Source organism: Ostrinia nubilalis, chromosome 1, assembly GCF_963855985.1.
Source record: "Ostrinia nubilalis chromosome 1, ilOstNubi1.1, whole genome shotgun sequence".
Taxonomy (NCBI): Eukaryota; Metazoa; Arthropoda; class Insecta; order Lepidoptera; family Crambidae; genus Ostrinia; species Ostrinia nubilalis.
In genome coordinates this window covers 1,037,414-1,065,077 of record NC_087088.1, presented here as the reverse complement: position 1 = coordinate 1,065,077, position 27,664 = coordinate 1,037,414, and the positions used below count along the sequence as shown (strand labels likewise).

General features: G+C 40.6%; 1 protein-coding gene across 1 annotated transcript; it reads right to left on the bottom strand.

Annotated features, from left to right (window-relative positions):
• Positions 1-72: 72 nt before the first annotated feature.
• Positions 73-26,426, bottom strand: LOC135076037 (serine/threonine-protein kinase 3). The gene is made up of 12 exons (XM_063970521.1): positions 25,740-26,426; positions 12,777-12,879; positions 10,133-10,291; positions 8,982-9,209; positions 7,493-7,701; positions 6,471-6,580; positions 5,816-5,919; positions 4,764-4,905; positions 4,630-4,713; positions 3,797-3,932; positions 2,178-2,262; positions 73-249 (listed from the first exon to the last, which is right to left on the bottom strand). The coding sequence occupies exons 1-12, from the start codon at positions 25,871-25,873 to the stop codon at positions 91-93; spliced, it is 1,653 nt and encodes a 550-aa protein (XP_063826591.1). The 5' UTR covers positions 25,874-26,426; the 3' UTR covers positions 73-90.
• Positions 26,427-27,664: the final 1,238 nt, after the last annotated feature.

Here is a 27,664-nt window from a genome sequence, read left to right as displayed (position 1 = left end):
TGCACGTGACATACAGGTTGTTTTAGCATAGTAGATCCAAGCACGTAGATACAGGGTGGTTTGAGCACAGTACCGTCTACCGGGCGTGCGCTAGAAGTTCTGCTGGCGCTTGCGCTTGAGGTGTATGGCGTCGAGGATGGGCTGCCGCTTGCGCGTGTAGCGCGCGCGCAGCTGTTCGATCTCCGCTTCCATTTCCGCGTCCAGCCGCGACACGCGCGCTTCCAGCTCCGACACCGATAGGAACGCCAGCTGCCGAGCGAAAGGTAAGTACAGATATAAAAATTTCGCCCAATAACCCCAAGCTTCTCTCTCTCTCTTCTCTTCTTATCGCTCGCGCGTAATAGACGTGTTGACACCACCAATCAATTGACGTACTTTTTAAAACTGTCAAAACGAAACTCTCTCATACATTTTGTATGGCACTACAAGCAAGTGACGTCATTATATAAACTACTTTTTTCAATAACAATGCGACCAAAAATCGTAATTTACAGGTAATTTAAAATTAATTAAGTTTTTAAGACCAGAATGAAGTGTCTTATTAAAAAAGTTGTGATTTCGAATTATTGGGGAATGGTATCAAATTGTCTATTATATTGCTGTCGAGACGGGTGGCCGCAGTGAGTGTGCGAGCGCGACAGCAATAATTACGCGCGAGCGATAAGGATGGGTAGCTTGGGGACTGGGGTCATTGGACGAAATTCTACGTGTTCGGCGACCACACTTTAGCTTGTCTATCGCAGTTTAGGGCCTACGCTAATGATTGGACGGGCGCACGCACTCGTATGTGTTACAAACATAAACAATATGAGGACAGCGTCACGTGCATCGTGCACGCTATCATAGAGGAAGGCTGAATGCTTTACACGCCGCAGGCGTGCATTACTATGCGGGTACTCGCGGCTAGTGCCCGCCGCTTCACAAGTTTTAGCGTAAGCCCTTACCAAAAAGTCCAAAACAATTCATTAGACACCAATAAATATTTAATAAGAATAATTTTATCGTCGAAAACGTCTAGTAAATACGATGCAGTCCTGTTGTACCCATGGTTGGCCCCCCTGGGGGAACCAACAAGATTTCTAAATCCTGCACCGTAAATACAATCAAACTCTAAACAAATATTCCTGTATTCTATATTATTTCCACTCGCCGCGTAAGTGCCGGTATTTAATAAATGTCATAAAATTATATGTTTACAAAATATATAAAATTACAAATACCATAATAATTATTATAAAAATAATACACAAAATATAGAAATAAATAAGTTCAGTTAGTATTTTTACTCACAATGGTAATCTAAACAAACAGGGTCATTCATAAAATAGATTTTAAATAATTACTGGATATATTGTTATTGGAACATGTGCCGTGTTTTAGTTAGGTTACGACGAAAGGGTTTTGAGTATAGAGTGGTCGAAGTATAAGTAAAAATATACAAGGACTAAATTAATTTTAATAAGTTAGTAAAAAGGAAGAGAATAGGGTTTCTTTGCAGCCTCACGCCTTTAGCACACCGTCTCGATACTATGATAGCGAAACTAAGTACATTTCTGTATTCATACCACCACGATGCAAATGTGAACGTGGGGATCTGAACAAGTTGTTTGTTATAACCCGTCATTCCTTCAGTGGTCACTAGATGGGCAAATAAAAGAGCCCATTTTTAATCACTAGAATATCTTTACATCGTACAAAAAAGGGATGAACACTGATAAAATGACATTTTCATACTAAATATCAATTTAAACTATAGTCCAGTCGCCGAGCACGTAGAATTTCGTCCAATGACCCCAAGCTACCCATCCTTATCTCGCGCGTAATTATATTGCTGTCGCGACTATGCGACGGGCGCCCGCAGTGAGTGTGCGAGCGCGACAGCAACATTATTACGCGCGAGCAATAAGGATGGGTAGCATGGGGTCATTGGACGAAATTCTACGTGCTCGGCGACCTGGCTTGAGTTTATTCTTTGTAATATGGGGGCGTGTGTCCAAGAATCAGTCGACGGGTAATTAGTTTCGCAGATGTCTGCTACTGGCGTCAGGCGCTAGAGCGCGGCACTGGGATGGCACACGGCACTGGGATGGCACACGGCACTGGCGGCACAGGGCCGGCACTCGGCACTTACGGCGCGCGGCGAGCGGCAGCAGCGCGACGACGTGCAGCTGACTTACGAATTCGAAGTTGCCTTCCTCCACGCACGCGCGCTGACTGGCCAGTTCGCTGACCCCCATCACGCTCTCCAACGCCGCCTCCACGCTGCAAGAACAAACCAATCTTAGTGGCGGATATAGCTTTGCCGCCCGTAGGCTTAGTTGTTGTTGATCTTATTTGACTAGCCTACTGGCCTGGCAAACATTGATATATTCGTATCCAAAATACGTATCAGAGGTGGAATTGTGTAAAGCAATCGTAATCATTTGACAGTTCATAATGTACGATTATTCTGAGAAACGCTTTGTTTATAGTTCCAAAATACTGAACTGTCCTATCCATGACATTGACAGCGGGGCGCCACCGTCAATCCCGGATCGCTAGTTCTGATTTTTGCCATGTTGGAAACCATATAGTTGAACGATGGTAGCGCCCCCCTGTCATTGAGTTTGGTGGGACAGTTCAGCGTGGGTCATCTATAGCGTTATGAACTGTCAAATGATTACGATTGCTTTACACAATTCTACCTATGCTTTGTGTATGTAAAAAATGATTATGAACTAAATCTGCCGCCCTAGGCTTTAGCCTTCTCAGCCTGCTGGTAAATCCGCCACTGAACTTAAAGCACTATATTAGAAGGGTCGTTTTAGTGTCACGCCGACTGTCGACGCGTAACTTTTCCGCAAAATAACAAGTTTGTGTCACTTTAACCACTGTCTAGTACTCGTCAGTGTAAGCACGGGCGTGTTATTGTAACGATAAGCTTTTCTCGCGCCATTTTATCGATTTTATCGACGCCAAACATATGGGCGATAAGGTTTAGCTCGGCTAGCTAAAAATATTTACGTTTTACATATTTAATAAAAGTACATTACGATAGATAAATAGAAAGCCCTTTATGACACTCATCTTAAATACATCGGCAGTGGTTTAAACACTATAAGTGGTTCATTCATATTCTATCATTTGAACTAATAAAAAAACACAGGGAACACACAAACAAGGCGAAACAGAGCGGAGCGGATTAGATCGACTTATTTCCACTTTACCGTTCCGTCCCGTTTTGGTGGAAAACGGTCTTCAAACCTAGAACTTCAGAGTCCACAGTCATCAGTCACAAAAACGTTTCATTTAGATGGTACCTATATTGAGTATTTGTATACTGAGTAGTAGACTATGACAGTTTTGACAGTTCCAACTCCTTGTCAGACAGTTTTTTTAAGATAGCTGCCAAAGTCACGATGACCCAAACTTCATGATTCACCTACATTATATCCTATGTTGGGAGCATACGCTGACAAACTTTCAGCTTTTATAAAATGACGTAGGTCTGGCGTTCACCAGCTCTTAGTTTATAGCAGTCTTTCCCAAAGTGGGCGATAACGCTCCCTTGTGGGCGCTGCAGGCTTAAAGGGGGGCGGTAAGAGACCCAGAAAAAAAATCGGGACGTTGTGTAGAGGCTTGGGAGGCGTCATCTACTAGGAGGACTCTTAGACATTGACTGAGCTCGACTCTTGACTACAAAAATGGGGGGCGCTAAAAATAATGTATTCTCAAAGTGGGCAGTAGACTAAATAAGTTTGGGAACCGCTGGTTTAGATGGTATATTGAGTGCACGTGTACTGAGTAGTGTACTGACCCGTCGCCCTGCGGCGGGCGGCGCGGCGCGGCGCCGTTGGCGGCGGAGAGGTGGTTGACCTCCTTCTTGTCGAAGTGCTCCAGGAACAGCGGCCGGTACTTCGGCCGGTTCGTGTCCATCGGGTCCGTGTCGTGCCCTGCACACAAAACAGACGGTTAGAATACTTTTAGCTTGAACTGCACCATCTTACTTTAACCTACGTTAACAAAATCTCTCATCTGTAGATTATCGTCAATTCGTCATCACCCTCTTACAGAGCTACTCTAAAGATTACAGTTTTGAGTCAATATCACCGTCTCATGCTAGCGTCTCGTGAGAGGGATGGCAACATTCGAAACTTTGTGCTTAGTGCGAGTTTTCTGAGTAAATAAAATAAATATCTTTGGACAGTTACACACAGCGTCATCTAGCCCTCTAATATGCTTGTGTTATGGGTGCTAGCTTAACGGATTATGCATATTATACATAGTAACATTAGTAACATTTAGACCCGTCACAAAAATTAAAATTCAACATTTCAATTTCTACACGGCTGGGAATCGAACCCGAGACCTCTTGTGTGGTATGCCGGCATGTTGTAGCGTGTCCCGCCGGTACTCACGCTTCATGGTGGCGAGGTCGGCGTCGGGCTCGTCGTGCCGTCGTGGCGCTTCATCGTCGCGTCGTAGCCCCGTCGTAGCGTGTCCCGCCGGTACTCACGCTTCATGGTGGCGAGGTCGGCGTCGGGCTCGTTGATGACCATGGTGCCGAGGTCGGCGGCCAGCTCGTCGTGCCGTCGTGGCGCTTCATCGTCGCGTCGTAGCCCCGTCGTAGCGTGTCCCGCCGGTACTCACGCTTCATGGTGGCGAGGTCGGCGTCGGGCTCGTTGATGACCATGGTGCCGAGGTCGGCGGCCAGCTCGTCGTGCCGTCGTGGCGCTTCATCGTCGCGTCGTAGCCCCGTCGTAGCGTGTCCCGCCGGTACTCACGCTTCATGGTGGCGAGGTCGGCGTCGGGCTCGTTGATGACCATGGTGCCGAGGTCGGCGGCCAGCTCGGCGGTCCCGTCGCGTTGCGGCACCAGCGTGCCGTCGTCGCGCTTCTTCATCGTCTCCTCGTCGTAGCCCTCGCCCTGCAAATGGAGAAATCGTTCGTTAGTGTTGAAGGCAAAAATCGTAAATGTCAGCCCCAGGCTTCTCGTGGACGTTGTAATAGACGATTGGAGGTGAAATAAACGAAAACACTCCGTTGACCGACCATCTGGCGAAGATCATGTTAAAATACTAAGAACAGAGCAGGGTCGGTCGTTGTGAAAATCCTTGGGGGAGGCATTTGTCAAGCAGTGGACGTCATTTGGCTGAAACGAACGAACACCAGTGCAGCCGGTCTAGGATACACGTCTCGATATACTTTTCATCGATTACGACAAATGTATGCACTTATTGTCGATATAATGTTTCGATAAGACGATATAATAATGTGCATCCTAGAATGCAAAGACGGATGTTAACCAGCAGCATGAGTGAAGCATAAAGATAGCAAGAAGGCGCTGGATGCAGTCCGTTACCAAACGGTCAATATACAGGGTGTTAGGTAAATGGGTATATGAGCCGACACTAGCCCATGTTAACATGGCCATATAAATGGTATGGTGAAGTCAGAAAATTGATATCTTCATTTTAATTATTTTAATTTTCGTACAAATCGGATTTCATAAAATTTATTTTGTATGAAAATTAAAAAAAATAAAATGATGATATCAAATTTCTGACTTCACCATACCATTTATATCCTTATGTTAACATGGGCTAGTGTCGGCTCATATACCCATTTACCTAACACCCTGTAGAATAAATTTATTTCCAGAAAAATTCACTTTAGTTACATAAGTTTACAAAGTAGTTATACTAATAGGAATTCAGGTGACTTACTAGTAGTCCCCAAACTAGGTAGTGTAGTAATAATTATGGAAATCATTGGAAGAGACATATGTTCAGCAGTGGACGTCCCATGGCTGAAATGATGATGATGAATTAACTCACCGGCGCGGGCAGTCGTGCACCGTGCGCTCGCGTGGCTTGTTGCTCGCGTAACTCGCGCGCCTCCGCGATCATGGCGCTAAGGATCGACGCCTGCTTCGCGTTGCCTGCAAACACCACACAACCCATCATAACTTATGCTCAATCTAATGAGGGCTATCGTTTTAGCGCTCACCAGTTGGCGCCACTGTAGAGTAAGGTCCTGTCACTTGCTAGTCGCGAAGACAGTGGCGCCAACTTGTGAGCGCTAAAGTGGTAGGAGGACTATCGCATTTGCACTCATCAAGATGGCGCCACTGTAGAGTAAGGTCCTGTCAATTGCCAGTGGTGCCAACTGTTAAGTATAAAAACGATAGCCCTCATTCTATAGAGTAGTTTTCACCATGAGGGCTATAGTTTTTAAGCATAGCTGTTGGCACCACTTGCGATTGACATAATCCTATTCGACAGAGGCGCAATCCTGGTGAGTGCAAATGCGATAGTCCTCCTACCGTTTCAGCGTTCGCTAGTTGGCGCTACTGTCTTCGCCACTAGCGAGTGACAGTGACCTTACTCGACAGTGGCGCCAACTGGTGAACGCTAGCGCTCTTTGATATACTTTTAAAAGCTATCAAAACGCGTCACAGCATTTAGTTATGTAATCGTTTAACATACATACCGATAAACTCGTGGTTTAGTAAAAATTCCGCTGTCGCTCTCTCTTCTGGGTTCTTTATAAGGCACTGGCTGACGAAGTCTATGAACTCTGGCGACCACTGGTCTGGTTCTCTGTAATTACAAAAACATATCAATTAGTTTGTTTACTTTTCTTAGAATTTAGTTTGACTAAGACTAATCAAAAGTCAGAACAAACAAGACTTGGCCGTTGCCTGAGCCGGAGCTCGCATAGGTAAGTGACACTTAAACAGGCTAACATTGGCCAATTGGTTATCGAAATGTGCACTTATTAGTTAAGGACTGAAAAAGATTCTGTGGCAGGACTTTCATTAAGGACACAACCTTTAGTAATGAAGATCACCAGTGGCCTAATTCACGTATTGTGACAGTCAAGATCTCGCTGACGTTCAGAAGTCGTCCCATTGAAAAATAGTTCTAAATCCGTATTCATAAGGGTCATTTCGATATAACTATTACCAGGCCTGTTCATCTCCGCGAGTTTACATCGAAAACAAAACACGCACGATGGCTCACCTACAGGATACTATTCGACAAGGCCTCACATACGAGCGAACATTGACTCACGCACGCGTATTCTTGTGTAAGATGGAAGAAAATAAAGAAAATGGTGTACTAAATACTGTGCAGTATTTAACTGCCTAAATAATAATAAAAACACAGAATGTACTTTTTTAAGTTGCCTCAAGACACTGAGAGGTAAATAAGTAGTTAATATTATTCATGATAATTCATGCTAAATCATGTATTTCCTCCGCCATTTTCCGCAGTTTGGCACCTCACGTCACATCATTTTACCGAAGTCAGCCCTATAGCTTCGGCGCAGTGCCGATCACTGACGTTTGTCAACAAAATGGTGCTTGACTCTTGAGACAGGCTAAATTACATCATATTGTTAATGACATTGAGCATACATTTTTTAAATACCTTCGCGAAGTAAAACTTCTGTACGTAGTACTTATTATTATTCTGTGATAGCAGCTACAAAGGCAGCAAATGTCATACCTGAACGAAGGCGGCGGCTTCGTCGGTATCATGAATATAGCCCGCATGGGGTGTATGTCGCCGTAGGGCGGCTTGCCTTCCGCCATCTCCAGCGCCGTGATGCCCAGCGACCAGATGTCGGCCACGCAGTCGTAGCCGATCTCCTGGATCACCTCGGGCGCCATCCAGAAGGGAGTGCCTATTACTGTGTTGCGTTTTGCCATTGTGTCCTGGAAGGCAAAAGGTATGGTTTTAGTGAGGGCTATCGTTTTTCAAAATCAAAAATCAAAATCAAAAATATTTATTCAGTTTAGACCACAAGTGGCACTTATGAATGTCAATAGAAAATAATAAAAAAGAAAAGGTAGCCCTTATGGGGCACTTTACATGTCTCTTTATCTTTTGGGCCCTACCAGCGCTTCGAGACAAACATATGGCAAGTGCTGAGAAGAACCTACCTTTTATACCTAACAGTTGGCACCACTGGCTATCATAATCATTTATTGCTTCATAAGTGTACATAGGCTATGGACATGACTCCACAGTGGCGCTATCTTGGTGAGTGCGACATGACTCCATAGTGGCGCCATCTTGGCGAGTGCAACATGACTCCACAGTGGCGTCAAATGGTGAGCACTAAAACGTTAGCCATTGCAATGGCTGGTAATAGAATAATTCACACCACTGCCAATAACTATACTTTTTATGAGCTGCACTGCAGGAGCACCCTTCTAATTTATCAGAGGCAAATGGAGGATTTGGCGAACACTTTCAACGCTAGCAATTGGAGTCTATGACGTCACTATTTTGATAACTCAAGTAACCATTTTTAGTTTTAAAGCATCTAAAATTCCAAATTCATTCATAAGGATTTGCATAATTTTGACCGTTAAACTTTTACTTTGGCGATATTACAAATATACTGGCCCAAAGTTGCCGCCAACATATTATTCTTACCGTAACCTGTTGCTGACTCTTAGGCCAATTCAGTTAAGATTTCAACTCATAAAATCTAAAATGCAGTCACAAATTATTTATAATCTTGGTCATAAGAATCTATTCTGTCCCAAATACACAAACTCACAGTCAACTGTCCCGCGACGCCGAAGTCCGCTAGTTTGGCATGTCCTTTAGTGTTTAGTGTATATTTCCAGCCTTGATGTCCCGGTGGATCTTGCTCCCTCGATGCAAGCACTCCAGGCCCTAAGCAAGTCTGTCCCGTTACAAACTCACAGTCAACTGTCCCGCGACGCCGAAGTCCGCCAGCTTGGCGTGTCCCTCTGTGTTGAGCAGGATATTTCCAGCCTTGATGTCCCGGTGGATCTTTCTCCGCCGGTGCAGGTACTCCAGGCCCTAAGCAAGTCTACACTGTCCCGTTACACACTCACAGTCAAGTGTCCCTCTGTGTTGAGCAGGATATTTCCAGGCTTGATGTCCCGGTGGATCTTGCTCCGCAGATGCAAGTACTCCAGGCCCTAAGCAAGTCTACACTGTCCCGTTACACACTCACAGTCAACTGTCCCGCGACGCCGAAGTCCGCCAGTTTGGCGTGTCCCTCAGTGTTGAGCAGGATATTTCCAGCCTTGATGTCCCGGTGGATCTTTCTCCGCCGATGCAGGTACTCCAAACCCTTGAGTGTGTCGCACAATATCGTTGCTATCTCGTCTTCCGAGAGCGTCTTCTTCCGTAGCCTCATGATGTCTGAGACTGAACCGGCGCCGCAGTATTCCATTACGATCTGGGGGTAAATATTGTTGAATTAAATGAAGTAAGGTGACTGAGAGGCTAGAATATAATGTTTCGGTTGCGGTAAGCGTAGGCAGGCAACTATGTAGGTAAATCATTTAATAGCTATATGATCTGTATGTAATTATGTATTCTAGCAAATAAATTATTGAATTTGAATTTAAAGATATTAAGGATATAAAAAAGGTTTACGATACGAACTAGACGTTCTACATAAGGGTATTTAGAAACTAGACATGAGAATCCTTGAAATCTGACTTTGTAAGTGGTCGACACATAGTTACGCCACCCTGTGCTCGAGGTATATTATCAAAAATCGTTACTGATATTCAAAAACTGTATAATTCTTCAATTATTGAGGGGAAAACTAGCTACGCCCCCTGCTAGCATAATTACGTGTCATTCATGTAATTTATTGAGGATTAATGATCATGATGATAGTGTATCAGAATTCAGAGTAGAACAGGCATGTACTGAGCCACGGATGAATGTCTAGGTTAGGGCAATAACTCGCGGCTCCATTTCTTTAGCCTCCGGAGGACACTAAGCCGGGTTTTAGTGGGTAGGTCCCGGCCTTTTTGCGAGGCGAGTCCCATATAAACCACAGGCTGTCCACATCGTCCAGTGGGTATGCGCAAAGCTTTTCCCGACGGACAAAAAAGAAGAGGCATGTATAAATAAATAACACAACACAACCAATAACAGACATAAGAAACATTTAAATCACACTAATATTAAAAAGGCGAAAGTTTGGAGTGTGTATGTTTGTTACTTCTTCACGTCTAAACGGCTGGAGCGATTAAAAAAAATGGTATGGAGTTAGCTGACATCCTGGATTAACACATAGGCATTACGTTGTACCGCAGGTAACACGGCGAGGCACAGCTAGTAGGTCAATAATTTCCTCCGACTCACCCACAGGTCTGTGTTCTTGAAGTAGCTGCCGTAGTACTTGACGACGTAGGGGCTGTCGCACTGCTGCATGATGGAGATCTCCTTGATAATCTCCTGCAGGTCCGTGTCCACCGGCACCTGCTTGATGGCCAGCACCTGCCCGCTCTCTTTGTGGAGTGCCTGGAGAGTGCCAGATAACGAATTAATAAGTTTCCCTGTAAGCAAATCCTTTACTATACAAACAACTGGCCGTAACAGCGTGGGGAGTGTAAACGAAAGCTTCCATTTGCCCTTGGCAAATGAGTTGGAGACTAAATTACTTGATGATGGTAGACAGATGACTGAGAAAGGACTACTACCTAACGGCTAAAGATAATATGGAGGCCACACTTCGAATACCTACTTGATGCTAACGGTCTACTAATCAGTGCAGGGGACGACATAGTAAAAGTGCAAAATGAAGGGTGTAAGGATGGGAATCTTTGTCTTGGGACTAGCAAAGTCGAGAATTTGAGGAGCCAGATAAAGAACAAATAAAAAGGTATACCTAAAAAAAAGCCAAAGTGATGAGATGACCTAGGTAGGACCCATTGTAACCCAGGTCATAATAAGGTCAAACTTCTATATTAGTGAATCATAAGTAAATGTAAATGTTGGCGCCAGCGCTGTCCATAACAAACCACTTCACCTCTCCATAACATAAGTGTGTCAGCAATCATCATACAAAAGTAACTACAGCCATACAGCTTTCATTAAACGTAATAAATCAAAGCCTCCGAGACGTTGATAACTGCAGATAAAGATCGGAACACGTAGCCCTTCATTAGCGCAGCCTGCATATGAATGAAGGTCATTAAATGATTACATAAAGTTAGCCTATAAGTCAGGAGGGTGAGGGTCTCAGTCGTTCATCACGCGAGCGGCGCCCTACTCCCTGCAGGGCGCCGGGGGTAGCCAGGCGGCCTAGTGGCGCCGTAACACATACAAACTGTCCATTTTTATTTAGAACTTTGATTTAGTTTAGCCAAAAGTGTTGAAATCCTTTTTTATTAAGCTTCATCCACACCAACGCGTGCAGGCGCGGTGATGGCGATCTGCACGCGTTGGAGTGGTTGAAGCTTAAATGCATATTAGACACTGCTTGGTAGTATGATGAAGATGCTAAGGCAAAATTGCCTATGATTCAATGTCCACGCCCTTCAGATAGTAGGTACATATTAGGTACACACTTGAAGTGCACTTTTAACACGTTGAACGCCACACGGCTCACTTGTGAGCCTCAAACAATAAAATTCGTGTCTCGGCAGTCAACGACTTAAAAGAAATCACATTCGTCAAAAGGTTGTGACAAACACTACGGCTGACTGAACATCATTTATAAGTATTTTGATTATTTTTACAAATGTCAACTTCTTGAACAATTCGTTAGTTAGCATATAAAATATTCAGGCCGCTAGTTGAACGGCGCTGTTTAGTAAAGAGGCTAGACTGTTGATTGAACGGCTAATTAAGCTAGTTGTCTGCGACGTATCAATTGCAATCTAGTTAAATCCCAAGCAAACAAATGCTCTTTTTACAACTGTAGAATGAAAACGCTGGCATTCATAAACGCATCAGCCAATTAGGGCAGGTCCACAGACGGCGGGTAAATAAACACGAGCAGTGTAAACACGCTGGCAGCGGGCCGAGACCGACCCTAGGTGTTGCGGTCGCCACACGCCAAGATATCACAGGATACGAATGCGTTAGAAAGTTGCTTCTAGTAACAATAATTGGACGTGTTAAATTTCTCAGAATAAGTGAATTTTAATGAACTCTTTGGCTCTATTGTCTTATCACAGATAGTGTCGTGAAACAGAGCGACACAAATGACAAACATTATCTTAGTTTTTGGGTCGTGTCTGTCGGTGGTTGTCTTACTGTTAAATATTAGATTTCATAAGGTGAACATAGCGTTATCCTAACTTTTGTGAAGTCACAAACACGCCCAAAGGGAGTTGGTAGAGATCACATTTTTCCCAAGACGATAGCCGATTAATAAATTCGCTTGTACCTATACCGTTTCAAAACCCTGAGGATATTTAAAACTAATCAGACTTTTTGAAAACTTTAATAATGGAGACCCTACCCGAGACCGTGGCTACAGGGAGGGGAAAATTGAATAAGTTAGGCACTTGGCTTTTTAGGCGAGCACATGTCTGCTATAAAATGAAACTCATGGAAATATCATGTCTGTGAAGGCATGGGACCAAGAGGGGACCGGGGTATCATTAGTGCATAACACTGAACAAAACATAAATAAGAGTAATATTGGAAGCAGTGCACATTTTGCATCGAGAAATATAAAGTTTATTTGAAGTCTATTTCTATTTGGTAAAAGACTTATTATTATTCTGTGGTAAATGCAAGTTTTTAAACGAAGCGTTATTAAAAGAAACTGTTTCTAAAATAGATGGGAGGGATGGCGAGGGTCGCGAATGTGTTTACATTCCCTCTAAAAGATACATTAAGGAATTATTTTCTCGGAATTGAGGGATTATTAATATTTTTGAAAGGTTTTTTGATAGATGAAACTGTTTTTTTTTTTGTCATCTCATGCAGTCTGCACGAAACTTCCAAGAAAAAACATTTAACGAGTAGATTAATAAATATATTATGTAATTACCTTGTATACACTGCCATAGGAGCCTTCTCCCAGCTTGCAGATGATGTCGAAGACCTCTTCTGGCTGCCGCGTTAAACTCTCTTCTGAGAGTTTCTTTAGTTCGCTATAACAATACAAAAAATACTATAGAAAATACAATTACATACAATTGACCTAATAGATGTGGTGACGGCAGAGTAGAATACATTTGTCACCAACCCCTACTCTTCCCGCGGGTGTCGTAAGAGGCGACTTAGGGACTACACATCAAACAGAGAATGGGCAGCAGCGCTCTCTGAAAAACATCAATCTTTTAAACTGCGATCTCCAACCCGCCTGCCAAGCGTGGAGATTATGGCAAAACCCTCCACTATAGTGGAGGAGGCTCATAGTCCAGCAGTGGACTGTAAAGGGCTGTTGATGATGACCTAATAGAAAAGTTGGTAAGATCATATCAAGATAAAATGGGCGAGGAAGTTGTCCAGCAATGGACGTCACTTGGCTGAAACAAATGAACGAACGATAAGATGACTGATTAAACCGAGTTAAAAGTAGGTAAATAAAGCTCAGTCTAAATTAAATCATTACAGTTTCTGATGATAGCAGCTTTGTATCAGCAACTGTTCTATGCTCTATTAAGGTCGAACCAAAAGGACCCTTACTACACGTTAGGTCATGGACGACGTATTTGAGTATAATAGTTCCACGTTATTTTACTACGGTACCCTACGAAAGTTTTACACCGAATCCGGATAATTTAATGTCCCCAATAGGAAGTAAACCATGTAATATCGTAGCAAAGCGATATATCTGTCACCGTAAAATTGTGAATTCCGTCAGATTATAATCTGACGTGGTTAAATTACAATCTAACCTAACCCACTGTTAGTTTACAATCTAACGCGTTATATTATAAACTGACAGAGTTCACAATTTCACGTTGACATATCCACCCGGCTCCCACGCCTTATCATATCGCGTCAAACAACCGCGGACGCAGACAATGGCTGTCGTGTCGACGGCCCCTTATCGATGGGGTACGCGCCGCGGCTTGTTCTTCAACCAGTATTTTGTTTTATTGCTGTAACCAGAGTAAATACAAATGAGTAGGTCATCTTCATAGAAACGCACCGAGCGCGGTTTGTATGTGAGCGCGCCATTACGTATGCGGCGCGCACGCACACACTGACGAAATTTAGCGTGGATTAGCGAGGTGTTGCGCCATTTCTCTCCATCGCCATCTACTCATTTGTATTTACTCTGCTGTAACTCTGTAAGGGCAATCGTTTTCCTGTTGAAGATCTGACATCTTGGTCTGTATTTCAGAATGATAGAAAGAATATGAAATGCAAAACTATTATAATGGTCCCTGCAGAACATCTTCATCATACGAGTACTACTAAATTGACTGTTATGAATAAACAAATGTAAAAGTATAAAAATCAAACAATGACAAAGCATAGGAACTATAAATGATTCCCGACACGCAATCTGGAAAGTTGCTAATCTAATAATGGGAAACTCCAGGTGTTCAGGTTGAAGAGAACTTTAAACTGGCTAGTTTCATTGATTTGAATGACATAAGAAGTCGGCAAATGGTGAATAATGATATGACTTACCAGCTACAAAAATACATATCTTATTAAGATAAGAGATGCTTCCGTAAGTAATCAAAAGTGAAACTAGGGCAAGAATACATGACAAATCCGGATTCTTTATTAGGCATGTGTCCTTTTCAGGCCTCTTATATTTACTTTCACCACTTCGAGACATTTAATCGGCTAGTGATGAAAAAAGCAAGAAACTTATTCTCAACGTCAACTGGATTTAGAACCTTGAAAATACTGATAAAAATGAAGTCCTACATAATTTAAAGCTTTCAAATTCCATACATCATTGGTGAGGTGAATGCTTGGCATCCACGGCATCTGTCGCGGGGCTATTAATAGCGGTAATTATTCTCGCATGTGTAACAATGTGCCACCTGAATCGATTAGACATGATACACATCAATTTTTTACAGGATCAGAGTCCACAGATGATATTGTCAGGCGATGGGAAGATATGGAAACGAAAGCCGAGAGTGCAGAAATAAATGTATGAATAACAAGAAAATGACGATCAAAGAAGAAAAAGTTGGAACGTTTCTAAGATGATCTATCTGGGGGCACGGCAGTGCCCCCACCAAGTCGAGCAAAAAAGCGGCACGGCCGTACCATCCTTTTCTCGAAGCAATTCAGGCCATTTTCGACCGCCTGTAACTTCGTTGTGGATAAAACTAGAAGGCTGAATTTTCATTAGCTATGCAGGCATTGTAAAGACACGGTATATTTAAAATTTCATTCAATTTGAACCAGTAGTTTAAGAATTATAACGGGTCAAAGTTACTTAATTTTGTCACTCACTGACTCACTGACTCACTGACTGACTCACCGATCATCAAAATTCTAAGGCACTTCTAGCAGACCTAGAAGCTTCAAATTTGGAATATAAGTAGTGTTTGGTGTATGAATCAAGGAAAAACTAAAATATTTGGGGGCACGGTAGTGCAACCGCCAAGTCGAGTAAAATTTTTCAATTTCGGTCCAGTTTTCTAGATACATAACTGCTGTCTACAAAATACAAAAAGAAATGAGATTTGGGGGCTCGGTAGTGCAACCGCCAAGTCGAGTAAAATTTTTCAATTTCGGTCCAGTTTTCTACATACATAACTGCTGTCTACAAAATACAAAAAGAAATGAGATCCCATCAAAAACAATACTTGTCAAAAAAACCAAGTCTCGCAACTCAGTTGTTCTACGGTAAAAAGTTGTGAGATCCATGTAATACCAAGTCCAGGCCAGGAAATCTTTAACGTTTTACATAAATATATTGACTTGGCCATCGCATGAAAACACGTGTAAATTAAATTATTTAGTGCGATGGCCAAGTCAATAATTTATGTAAAACGTTAAAGATTTCCTGGCCTGGACTTGGTATTACATGGATCTCACAACTTTTTACCGTAGAACAACTGAGTTGCGAGACTTGGTTTTTTTGACAAGTATTGTTTTTGATGGGATTATTATTGCCGAAAATGTACGGGACTATTCGCACCTCTCGTTCCGCCACTGCAACTCCTCTGTAGCCAGGATCTACAGCTTGACCGCCAATAAAAAACTTGCCAAAAAGGGACTCAAAAACTCGATATAACCTGATTTGACATAATATGGAATGGTAAAGAAAACACTGTGATGTGCTAATGGCAAGATCTGGGAACAGAAGAAAAAACCCACGGGACTATGACACTTTCACACTTCTTCGTTCGAGATCCAAAAGACTGATAACCGAATGTCATGACGTATATCTGTCCTCAGTTGAGGATTGCTTAGAGGATGACCCAAAGGTATTCTGGAGGTATGTGAATGGGAAGAAGGGTAGAGCTACAATTCCCAACACAATGTTTTATAATGGCAGGAAATGTTCCGATGGTCAAGGCATTTGCGAACTTTTTTCAGAGTTCTTTGGCTCGGTATACGACGGTCCATGTTCGGCTGTTTCGCCTGAATCTTTGGACCTTCCCGCAGTTTCTAATTCCACACTTCATCATTTCAATTTCACACAACAGGAGATTGCCTTGAAAATAAAAGCCTTAGATATAAGTAAAGGTCCAGGACCTGACGATATCCCTCCTAAATTTATAAAGAACTGCTGTGATGAACTATTATTGCCGTTATGCCTGTTGTTTAATAAATCGATTGAAACTGGAATGTTTCCTTCCCGTTGGAGAGCGGCCAATGTCATTCCCATTTATAAAACGGGCGATAAGACATCTTGTTTAAATTATCGGCCAATAAGCATCCTTCCATGTTTCGCGAAGCTCTTTGAGTCATTGGTTTATGAGCCGCTCTACGATCATCTTAGTGGGCACATATCTAGTAGACAACACGGTTTTGTTAGAAGGAGGTCTACCCTGAGCAACCTCTTGGAGTTTAAAAACTATCTCTGCCATGTGTTTGCTTCAGGGGGTCAAGTCGATGCTCTGTATCTCGATTTTAGCAAGGCCTTCGATAAGGTGGACCACTCACTCCTGTGTTATAAACTCTCGTACTACGGTATACATGGGAGTTTATTGAGATGGGTGGTATCCTACTTAAGTAACAGAACTCAATTGGTGACTGTGAAGGGCTTTTCATCCTCTCCTATATTTGTATCATCTGGAGTCCCACAAGGATCGCATTTAGGACCGCTTCTATTTGTGATCTTTATAAACGACTTGATTAATCGACTGTCATGTCCCTCTCTTCTTTATGCTGATGATCTGAAAATATATACTGATGTCACGGATACAGCGAATTGTGAAGTACTTCAAAGAGATCTCAATACTGTGTCTGATTGGTGTGCTTTAAATAAAATGAGCCTCAATGTGAACAAAAGCAGTGTTATCTCCTTCACAAAAAAGAAAAATAGAACTATTTACCAGTACTGTATCCGGGACAAAGTACTGGGTAGAAGTGAGGTCATAAGGGACTTAGGTGTATATTTCGATGAGGAATTAACATTTCACCATCATTATGAACAAATTATTAAAGTGAGTAATAAACTGTTAGGATTCATTATAAGAACCACCAAATCTTTCAGGAGGCCCCGTAGTATGTTGTGCTTATTTTTTAGCTTGGTTAGAAGTGTCTTAGAGTATTGCTGTCCGATATGGTCCCCTTACTACAATGTCCACATTAATACCATTGAAAGGGTACAGAAGAGATGCCTGAGGTATATAACATATAGGTACGGCATGGGCCGATCGCTTAAGCAGTACAGTGATAGACTTTCTAAGTTTAATATGGTCTCTTTGCAAACTCGTCGAAGCAGATATGACTTACTCTGTCTTCACAAAATAGTGCACTCATCTATTGATGCTCCAGACTTGCTGTCTTCACTAAATTTCAACATCAGGTTTAGATCCCGTAACCCAAGCATATTTTCCCTACAGGTATATAAAAACAACACCTCCTTTTTCAATCCCATGGTGAGAATGTGTCGCTCATACAACGAGGTAGTTCGCAGTGGTGGAGACATTGACATATTTAATAGCAGTTTTCCCCGGTACAAGAGATTGGTAACAGAAATCTTTAAAAATAAATAATCGTCCTCGACCCTATCCAATGTTTACCCTATTTTTATGTATATTTACATTTGTCTTAATATAAGTAGCTTTATTTAATACTAAGCATGTTGTGTACGCTGATTTTGGATCTCTGTTTAGTTATTTAATATTTTGTTAATTTCATGGCTATGTAATTGACAGTGATCTGTTTGTGTACCTATTTTAAATAAAGAAATAAATAAATAAAAAAAATGCCAATACAACATCATGAGATTCCACAAAGTTAAAATTACTGTGCCATATACTCCTTTTGATACTTTACGAGCTTTGCAGAAAACTTTGCTTGGTATTTATTATTGAAAATCGCCCAGACTTCACAAACAAGCCTGTTAAAACAATCTGCGTGCACAGCACAGTCACAACAGTACGTAAACGGCAATAAATCGCTTAAAAAATTATTGCTTTCTATTAAGGCTTGGTATTTCTGCTAAAGTAGGTATTTCGCGCTGTCAAAATCTGCGCGCGCAATACTTCGCCGAAGACAGCGCGCCAAAGAGCTCTCGCGGCTACACAGTATAGAAATACGCAGTTTAGAAATTAGTGTCCGACCGAAACTAGTTTTACGACCGAAACCGAAACCGAAAACGAATTTCGGCAACGGTGTCTATTTCGGCCGAAACCGAAACCGAAACCGAAACTTCCTTACAAGGCTCATATTTTAAGGGAAGAATAAAGAAAACGTTATTATAATCAGTCAGTCTTTATTGTTTTCTCTTTAAATTGCATTATTTAAGGAGAATTTAACTTATAAAGCACATTTTTACTCTAAAAGGTATCAAATTATGTATTAAAAAAGAAAAAGAAGGATTTATAGTCTAGATTTTTTTTAATTACTCGCAATATTCAGGACGTCTACATAACCCGTCCCATAGTCGGGTCTTTTACCTTAATAATTTCTCAAAACAAAATTGGTACTACGTAAGTTAGTATCTACTGTACTTGCCACTTGGATACCTTGGTGATAAATACTAAAATGAACTTTGAAACTCTGAATCCATAATATTATCACCATGAAATGCAGTCATTACTAACTACCTAACTAATGTTTGTTTACGTATAGCATTTGCGAACAAAAAAAAATTATAGGTTAGATTAAACTTGATTATACTTTTATCAGTCATATTGAATATTTTTTTGATGTTTTCTACTACTGAATAAAACTTACTAAATTCAAAATAAATCACTCGAAAACTCGCCACCAAAACAAAACAAAACTAACAGCAAACAAACAAGCGAGCGAATCACGACATTGGTTCTGATCGGATTCATTCACTCATTCAACGCGCCGAACATGACCGATAACAGCGCGGAAACTCCCGAATGCACATTCGGTTTCGGTCGTAGTTTCGGCAAGTTTGCCGCCGAAAACGAAACTAAACCGAAACTAGTGTTTTTACCGAAACTCAACCGAAAACGAAACCGAAACCGAACATTCGGTCGGACACTATTAGAAATACGCAGTTGGTTAGGTTAGGTTGACTTCCTTCCGTTCAAGCGTCACACTCACAGCACTTTCTAATACAAATCAAATATCCAAGTGATACAAATTAAAACAACTTTCAAAATTTTTGGGAATATATTTTAGAATCGAATAAATATAGGATATAACTGCCAAAGTAAACACGGTTCAAAGAGGCGTGGCGTCACCCGACCTTCCGGAAGTTCCGCGCCGGCTAAAATAATTTCAAGATTACGTCACCCGACCTATCGGTAGATCCTCGGGAGCTTGAGCGATTGGAAAAACATTTTATGATCAGTTACTCGTAGTAGCGATTATTTAGAGCTTGGATAATAAATTATAGTTTTGCAATTCACAAAGCTTTGCATGTAGTTAATTACATTAATCAGTACACGCATCAATTTTGTTCAGTCTTTTTGTTTATTAATAAATAAAAATATCATACTAAAATTGCATACATATTTGTTTGTATTGGTCTGGGTGTTTTCTTTCCATAATTTATGTATAACGTATGTACGGGGCTCTGTATCGAAAATCACTATGAGCAATGAGCATCACACACGGTTACCTGGAGTCATTACCGCAGAAAAATTTTTATAAATGTTGTGCTTTAGAGAGTCGAGAGTATAGCAGATAATTAGTCCATCGTGAGCAGAAATTTGTCCACTAATAGCGAAATTCGTTCAAATTATAGTTTTAAAGTTATTAGGAAAACAAAGATTTTGCTGGGGTAACGTTTCAAACATTACCCTGGCAAAATTTTTTTTGAAAGTCGTTCTATCCCGGAACCAAATACATGGATAGATAGCTCTTGTTGCGTAGTAATTTGTCCACGAATAGCAAAATTTGTTCGTGTTCCGGTTCTCAAGTTATTTAGAATTTCGCTGGGGTAATGTTTTGTGATGTCCCAGATCTCGTAAATGGCTCAACGCAGAATTTTGAAAAAAATACCAATGATAGACCTTGATATGTCCAAATTAGTTCAAACATTAGTCATTGATTTGAATGATAAACACCAGTGTAATTAAAAGATTTCAGAAAATCAGATAAAACGGATTTGTGAGTAAACCAGTACTCTTACATTCTAATAAAAAGGTGTAGCATGTACCCTTGGTACACCTTTATAACCACAGTAAATATAAATGATGTGGCTTTGCGCAAAAGAGAGATTTCAAGAAATCTAATTTATTTTAACAGTCTTACTTTCGTGGCCGAATACGCGATTCCCTTATAACAAGGGAACATGGCATACAATGGACAAATTAAAATGTTCCTTAAATAAGCTATCCTGTTAATTTCAGCTTTATATTACGACTTATAAGAAAGTTATCGAACTGCAAAAAAATATCAGGAATTCTTCTATAAGCCGACCAAATTATAAAGGTTACAAAAAAGCGACCGTTCCATACATAAGGCTTGCCATCTTAAATGAACGGTATAATATCGAGGTTTCGTCAGTACAGTTGCGAACAAAGGTGTTTGTGTAGTGTAGTTGAGTTGAGAGGTCAGATTATTGAAATAATAAAACGAACATTTTATTTTTTAAATACATTTTAAAAATAACTTACATTACAGATAACAATGAGAGGATGACATTGCAAGGTGGTGCCAGTCCAGTCTTAAATCCGTTGATATATGCTGCATCTGCCATGTTTTTGGCTAAAAGATTCTTCTATCTTGCAGTTTAGACTTTTATTACAGACCTCAGACAGTATTTTTGGAAAACTTTTACGCATGGTGGAGGAAGGGACGCTCTAGAGCAGTGGTTCTTAACCGGTGGTCCGCGGACCACTGGTGGTCCCTGGAGGCATTCCAAGTGGTCCACGATGTGCACTTGCACTTGGTCAAAACCACTTTTAACTGATTTTTGCAGTCAAACTGGTTTTGACCGATTATGAGGTGGTCCCTGACAAGACAGAAATTTGGTAAAATGGTCCCTCATGACTTAAAGGTTAAGAACCACTGCCCTAGAGACTCAAAACTACAAGGATACACATGAACTCCACTTTTAAATCCGTTGATATCTACTGCATCTGCCATGTTTTTGGCTATAAGATTCTTCTATCTTACGGCTTAGACCTTTTAGCTACAGACCTTAGACAGTATTTTTGTGAAAATTCTTACGCATGGTGGAGGAAGGGACGCTCTAGACACTCAAGTCTACAAGGAAGGAGTCACAACAACTCCAGTTTTAAATCCGTTGACATCTGCTGCATCTGCCATCTTTTTGGTTAGAAGATTCTTCCATCTTGCAGCGTAGACCTTTAGCTACAGACCTTAGACAGTATTTTTGTGAAAATTCTTACGCATGGTGGAGGAAGGGACGCTCTAGACACTCAAGTCTACAAGGAGTCATATGAACTCCAGTTTTAAATCCGTTGACATCTGCTGCATCTGCCATCTTTTTGGCTAGAAGATTCTTCTATCTTACAGCTTAGACCTTTAGCTACAGACCTTAGACAGTATTTTTTATTATTTATTTGTGTCAGTGTGCTCTTCTAAAGAGTGTAAGACGATTGTATGTAGGTACTATTAAAATGTAATTTTAACTCATTGGTTTTGTCTCATATTTGAGTATTGTATCATGAGTAAAGTCTTCGCTTAAAAGGATGCGAACGATTTAAATTTCAATAGGTAGACAAAATTGATAATTCTTAATTATCAAAAATTTAAGCTTTCTCCAGTAACACTTATATTATTATACTGTGACTCATCAAAGTCATCATTGTCAAAAATATTGACAAATCGCGAACTGTCACGGCCAAAAAACTGACACGCGTCCGTCCTCCGTAAGCGCCACCGCGCGACTGATTGAGATTGTCCAAGCCGTCATGGACGATTTTTTCCACATTTTATAACATAGTAACTAAATAAGACGCAATATAAAAATTTCATCCGTTAAAAGCCCTCAAGTTATTTCTGAACTTTAGTTTAGTAAAAGATTTAGAATCTCAAATCGCTTATTTTAAAAATAAAACCATAAATAGAAAACGAATAGAGGTAACTTTGGGAATTTATTCTATCGAGTCAACTTCATCAAATCGTGTTTCCATCCGTTAATAGCCCTAGAAAATATCCTCAACTATGCCCAATAAAAATCTTAGCCTTTAATTTTACTGTTTAGTACCTCAAAAATGAAAAATGAAAACCTCATTTTCGCCATTTTCTCTGCTACCCGGCCTTAATAGACTCGTGGAAATAAATACAATGTAACAGGCGTAAACAAGTGATCGAAAATTAGTCAATCAAACATGAGTAACGGCGGGTCATACTACACTCGTGTTATCTGCTAAATGGAGCGTAACTGTATGCAAGTTGATACTGCAGTCGGTAATACACAGCAATATAACTTCATTACGCCATTAACAGTAACACCCAAATAGGTAGGCACATAAGATCAATACATGGATCTTTATGAAAATACTACCTACAACCGTATGTCTCAAGTTAAAAAATGGACCAGTCCTTTATAAGAAAAAGGGGAGAAAATGTTGATGGATGGCTGAAATAAAAAGGATATTATCAAGTAAAAAATGCAGATAAACTGCCTCTGGGTGTTTTGATGAATGAATAGCAGTTTTTATCAATCCGAGAAGCCGAGATTTCACAGTGAATGACGTTAACACTTTTAAAGAAACAGAGATGACATGAACCGGTTCGAATACCAGAGCTATTTTAAAGTTTTAATACTTATGTATTCTGCAAATTATTCTTTGAAACAATCATCTATAATGGTATCAGTGTTGATTTATCGAATTTATTTCTGCCTTTACGGCCCTGAAGGCAGATAATGGCCAAGTTTATGATGGGTCGCCGACAGTTTTATGGCCTCCATAACTGAACCATGGCTAGCACGAGACTTTCCTAGAGAGGCAGAAAAGTTTGCGACGTAGGATTAACTCATCTATACTTATAATAAATCTTTAGAGAGGTCAATTCTGTACATGAAATATATTTTCAAAATAACTATCAGGGGGTAATTAGTGATCGATACTGATGCCAAAAATGCAATCAGTAAAATTTTTGTCTGTCTGTCTGTCTGTCTGTCCGTCTGTATGTTCCTTATAGAAACAAAAACTACTCGACGGATTTTAACGAAACTTGGTACAATTATTCTTCATACTCCTGGGCAGGTTATAGTATACTTAGGAATTCCCACGGGAACAGGAATTAGCGGGAAAATCCTTTTGTATGAAAAATCTAAACCGCTTAAGATAGACGCTTGAAATTTGGTATGTAGGTACCTTAGTAAACTTAAAGCTTAGTTACAACAAGGAAATCCCGAAATTCCCACGTGAACGGGAATTAGCGGGAAAATTCTTTTGTATGAAAAATCTAAACCGCTTAAGTTAGACGCTTAAAATTTGGCATGTAAAGTTATGTAACGTTAAGTATGTTTAGTAAACTTAAAGCTTAGTTACAACAGGATATTGCAAAATTCCTACGGGAATGGGAGTTAGCGGGAAAAAACTTTTGTATGAAAAAATCTAAACCGCGTAAGACAGATGAAGGGGGTAAAACGGGATCCACGCGTACGAAGTCGCGGGCGGCCGCTAGTAGTTAATATTGATTAAAGATCTTGATTTAATCAATTCTGTTCGGAAACGTACCCATTTTTTTTCGTTTCAGCCAAATGACGTCCTACTGCTGGAGTGCTGGACAAAAGCTTCCCCAAGATTATAAAAAAAACTATTATTTTGTAAATATGATGATTTTTTATTTTGATGAAGGTAAATACGAGTATTTCAGTTCGAAAATTATATTACCTTTCTACTTATTGGTAGCATTTTAATAAAATTTAATAATAGAAACTGTTTTCGTAAATTAACCCGAAATTACACGTTCGTTTATAATTCTGTTCTTTTCTTAGTATCTATTTGGCAACGAGTTCAAACCAATTTCTTGGTATAGCTCATTCTAAAAACCTCACCGAGTCGACCGTTCAATTTTGCACTCAACGCCGCATAAATAAATCTGTGTCAACTCGTTATCATAGGTGTTAAACGTGAATAGGCACTTTCCTCGAACTCAAAAAGATACTTTAAAACCTCTACTACAACAGTCCTAGCAGATAATTTCAGCAGTAAATATTAAATACAAATCGGATTTTTTTCAATCAGACTACATTTTCTGAGCTAACAGTACACTGATGGAAGCCATTATACTTTCAATTCTTGATTTCCCAGGGTACAATGAATAACCGTACAAGTGGAAGTGAACCGCCAACCGGGAAATTCCCATGAAAATAAAATGGAGACAAGCAAACAATGAAACTAAATAACTTTCACATGTTGTTGTTGCGACTGATAATAGACGGAAACTTGTCGCGATAAAACTATATTTCCTTAACCTATTACATACATTGCAGATAACAGTCACCACAACAGTCTATAAACATTCGATACTAAACATAAACATCTCACATCCGATACTCAGCTCTATTACGTAATAAAGCCATGGTCTTGACCTGAGCGAAACAGTTCAAAGATCTAACGATAAAGAAGATCAGACAAACAAAAAAGGCTGCACACGAAACTAATAGTGAAGATGTCTACAAACTGCAAAAGGGCTACTTTAAACTAGACGACAGAAGAAAAAGAGCTTCAATTCAATTTAATTAACATTCCCAATCAGGCCAGCACTTGTTTATTTGTTCAAGTAAACATTGATACAGACCAAAACACGAGATTCGAAGAAACGTGACGCACGAAATTGGAAAGGTGAAACAAGTACCTTTAATTAAGAGAAAGTAGGATACAGGAAATGTGGAAATACCAAATACGACGTTTCAATGACGCAAAGGACTATAATCGAAAACAACTTGTTGGTTTATTGCTAAAAAAACATGAATGTTAGACTATGTACAACTTACGTTTAAGCCATAAAATTAAGGCAATATAAAACATTGGTGCTAAAGCAAAAATCATTGCTCATGGTATCTTAGAGATTCATGATTAATATAAATAATCCCTTACTATACATTTTTCCTCCGCACATTGTTGAGACACATGTGTGGCCCAAAATTACATTGTATAATTTTAGTTTATGATCTCCAGAGAGAGTGTGTGTTATGAAACATTCCAATCTTTTGTTCCATTGTCAACATTTGTCAGCATTTACAATAACAGGCAAACCACTAACGCTATTATTAGTTTTGGTAATGTACAACTAATTGTAATTAATAGGCAAAGTAGGATAATTTTGCATTATGTAAAAGGAAAATATTTATTTTACCTATATTAGCTGGTATACCAATACAGTAAGTAAACAAAGGAAGGAAAAACATACAGGTTAGAAGGCATACATGAGAGTAACTCATAACCGCATACAAAGAGATGACATGGAATTTGGGAAAGAACCAGAGAGGGCCCAAACGCACCCTTGCGAAGCCATCCTATCGTTTTCAGTCATCCTGTCGGCGCGGCGTTTCTTGCAGGTGTTGCAGTTTAAGGTAGGCGCACCCCCCTCCCACACTCCACTCTTCCAGAAAACTAGCCTGCCTTCACTATCCATGTGGCACTAACATTTTTACCACGTGAAACTACCGCACTAGAAAAATATTTGTTCCAAATGTAACACACAATACACAAACTTTTTATCACGTTTACTACACCGACACAAATATTTTTCTTTCGTTCTGAAAAATGGTTTAACCACACAGATAACTTAATCTCACTGATCGACGATCCAAACCACCGAAGCTTTAGCTTTAAAGCTAATCAGATACCGTTTTTACGTAACCAATTCTCAGAAAGTCGTCCAAAAACGTGTAACAAAACTGCACTCCCGAAATAAACACTCGTATCCTTTCCAAGTTATTACGACCGGTGCGAGCGAGCGACCGTCCGAGCGCGCTGTGTTCACAACACTGCCTGAGCGATACCCGCGTCCAAGTTTCCCAAGTTCAGCTTTTGAACTCGATTCTAGCTAGGACAATCTGTTGCTGAATTCCAGAGACACTGATTCATCTCGGACACACTTTTCAACTGGTTTGCACTATAAGAAAAGGTGTTATATCCATTGAAGTAAAACAGGAAATTGTTGTATCGTTGTATCCTTGATGCTTATATGGAGTTGGAAGCATTGACTGATGATGGGTCTACTTTGATGCATCGTGCAGTTGCATAATATTAATTAATGATGAGTGAATTGTCAGCGTGTCGCCTCTGAGGCAACACAAACACTGAAAGACATAAATCACACCGCAACATTAAGTTTTTTAACGTCGCGTGCGCGAGGCGAAGGCAGGCGTGTGGTCGCATCTAGATAAATAAAACCGCGTGTTGCTTGCTTCGTCTATAAATAATACTCGGGATCCTACGAGTTACATCGGCACTGTGACCTTTTTATTGGAGCACATGACGATTAAATAGGACTAGCGTAATAAAAAACATCATGTTTAATACTTATTCCAATGCTAGTTGAGCTGCATACACTTTTTAAGCTTCTTCTTGTTTTGCCGTCTTTTGGGATCTGGTGAAATTCAGCATATTTCATCACATGTCCCTGCATTCCATTTGCTTGGCACATTTAAGTTTCCGTTTCTCAGTTTCGCGTGGGCCATCCTCGGTACAATGAACTGAAGACACACTGTCTGCCATCCCCCACGCGATCTACGCATCACAGCAACAAACAATGTTCCGCAAATAACTCGCCTGCATTCCGAATATTTTACAGGAGAATGACAAAGAGAGCAATGGCAGTAATGTGTTTATAGGCGGTGGGTGCGCGAAATGCGGGCGATTGAGCGCAAGCTATCTGGGCCCGGTCAGTCAAGATCGACGACCTGGAATGAGGACAGACTGCCGTTCATCCAGGTCTAGATAACACCCCACGCGTAGTTTTCACACTAGCAAATCCGGGCGCTCAGTGTACGGAGTTGGCAGGCCGTGTATACAATCCAACCGATGTAGTTGCGTTTAATATGTATGTATGTAGTTCTATTTTTGTAATGCTTATTTTTATTTTAACCTAATAACACAAAGAGTATAATTTATAATCATTGGTGATTAGCTCCAACGCGTCTGTATAATCTGTGAAGATATTACTGAGTATGATTAATGTGCGTCGATAAGTGCTGCATACTGCACTGTTAGAAATAATAATGTCTGCACAATAAAAAATTCCTAAGATAACGATAATTGACTACCTACTACAGGAATATTAACATAAAAAAACGGCTACGAAGCTATTAAGACGAGTATCAAGTTATATTTTAAACATCTATTTCATACTAGCTTTCCGCCCGCGGCTTCGCCCGCGTGGAATTTTGTCTGTCACAGAAAAACTTTATCGCGCGCGTCC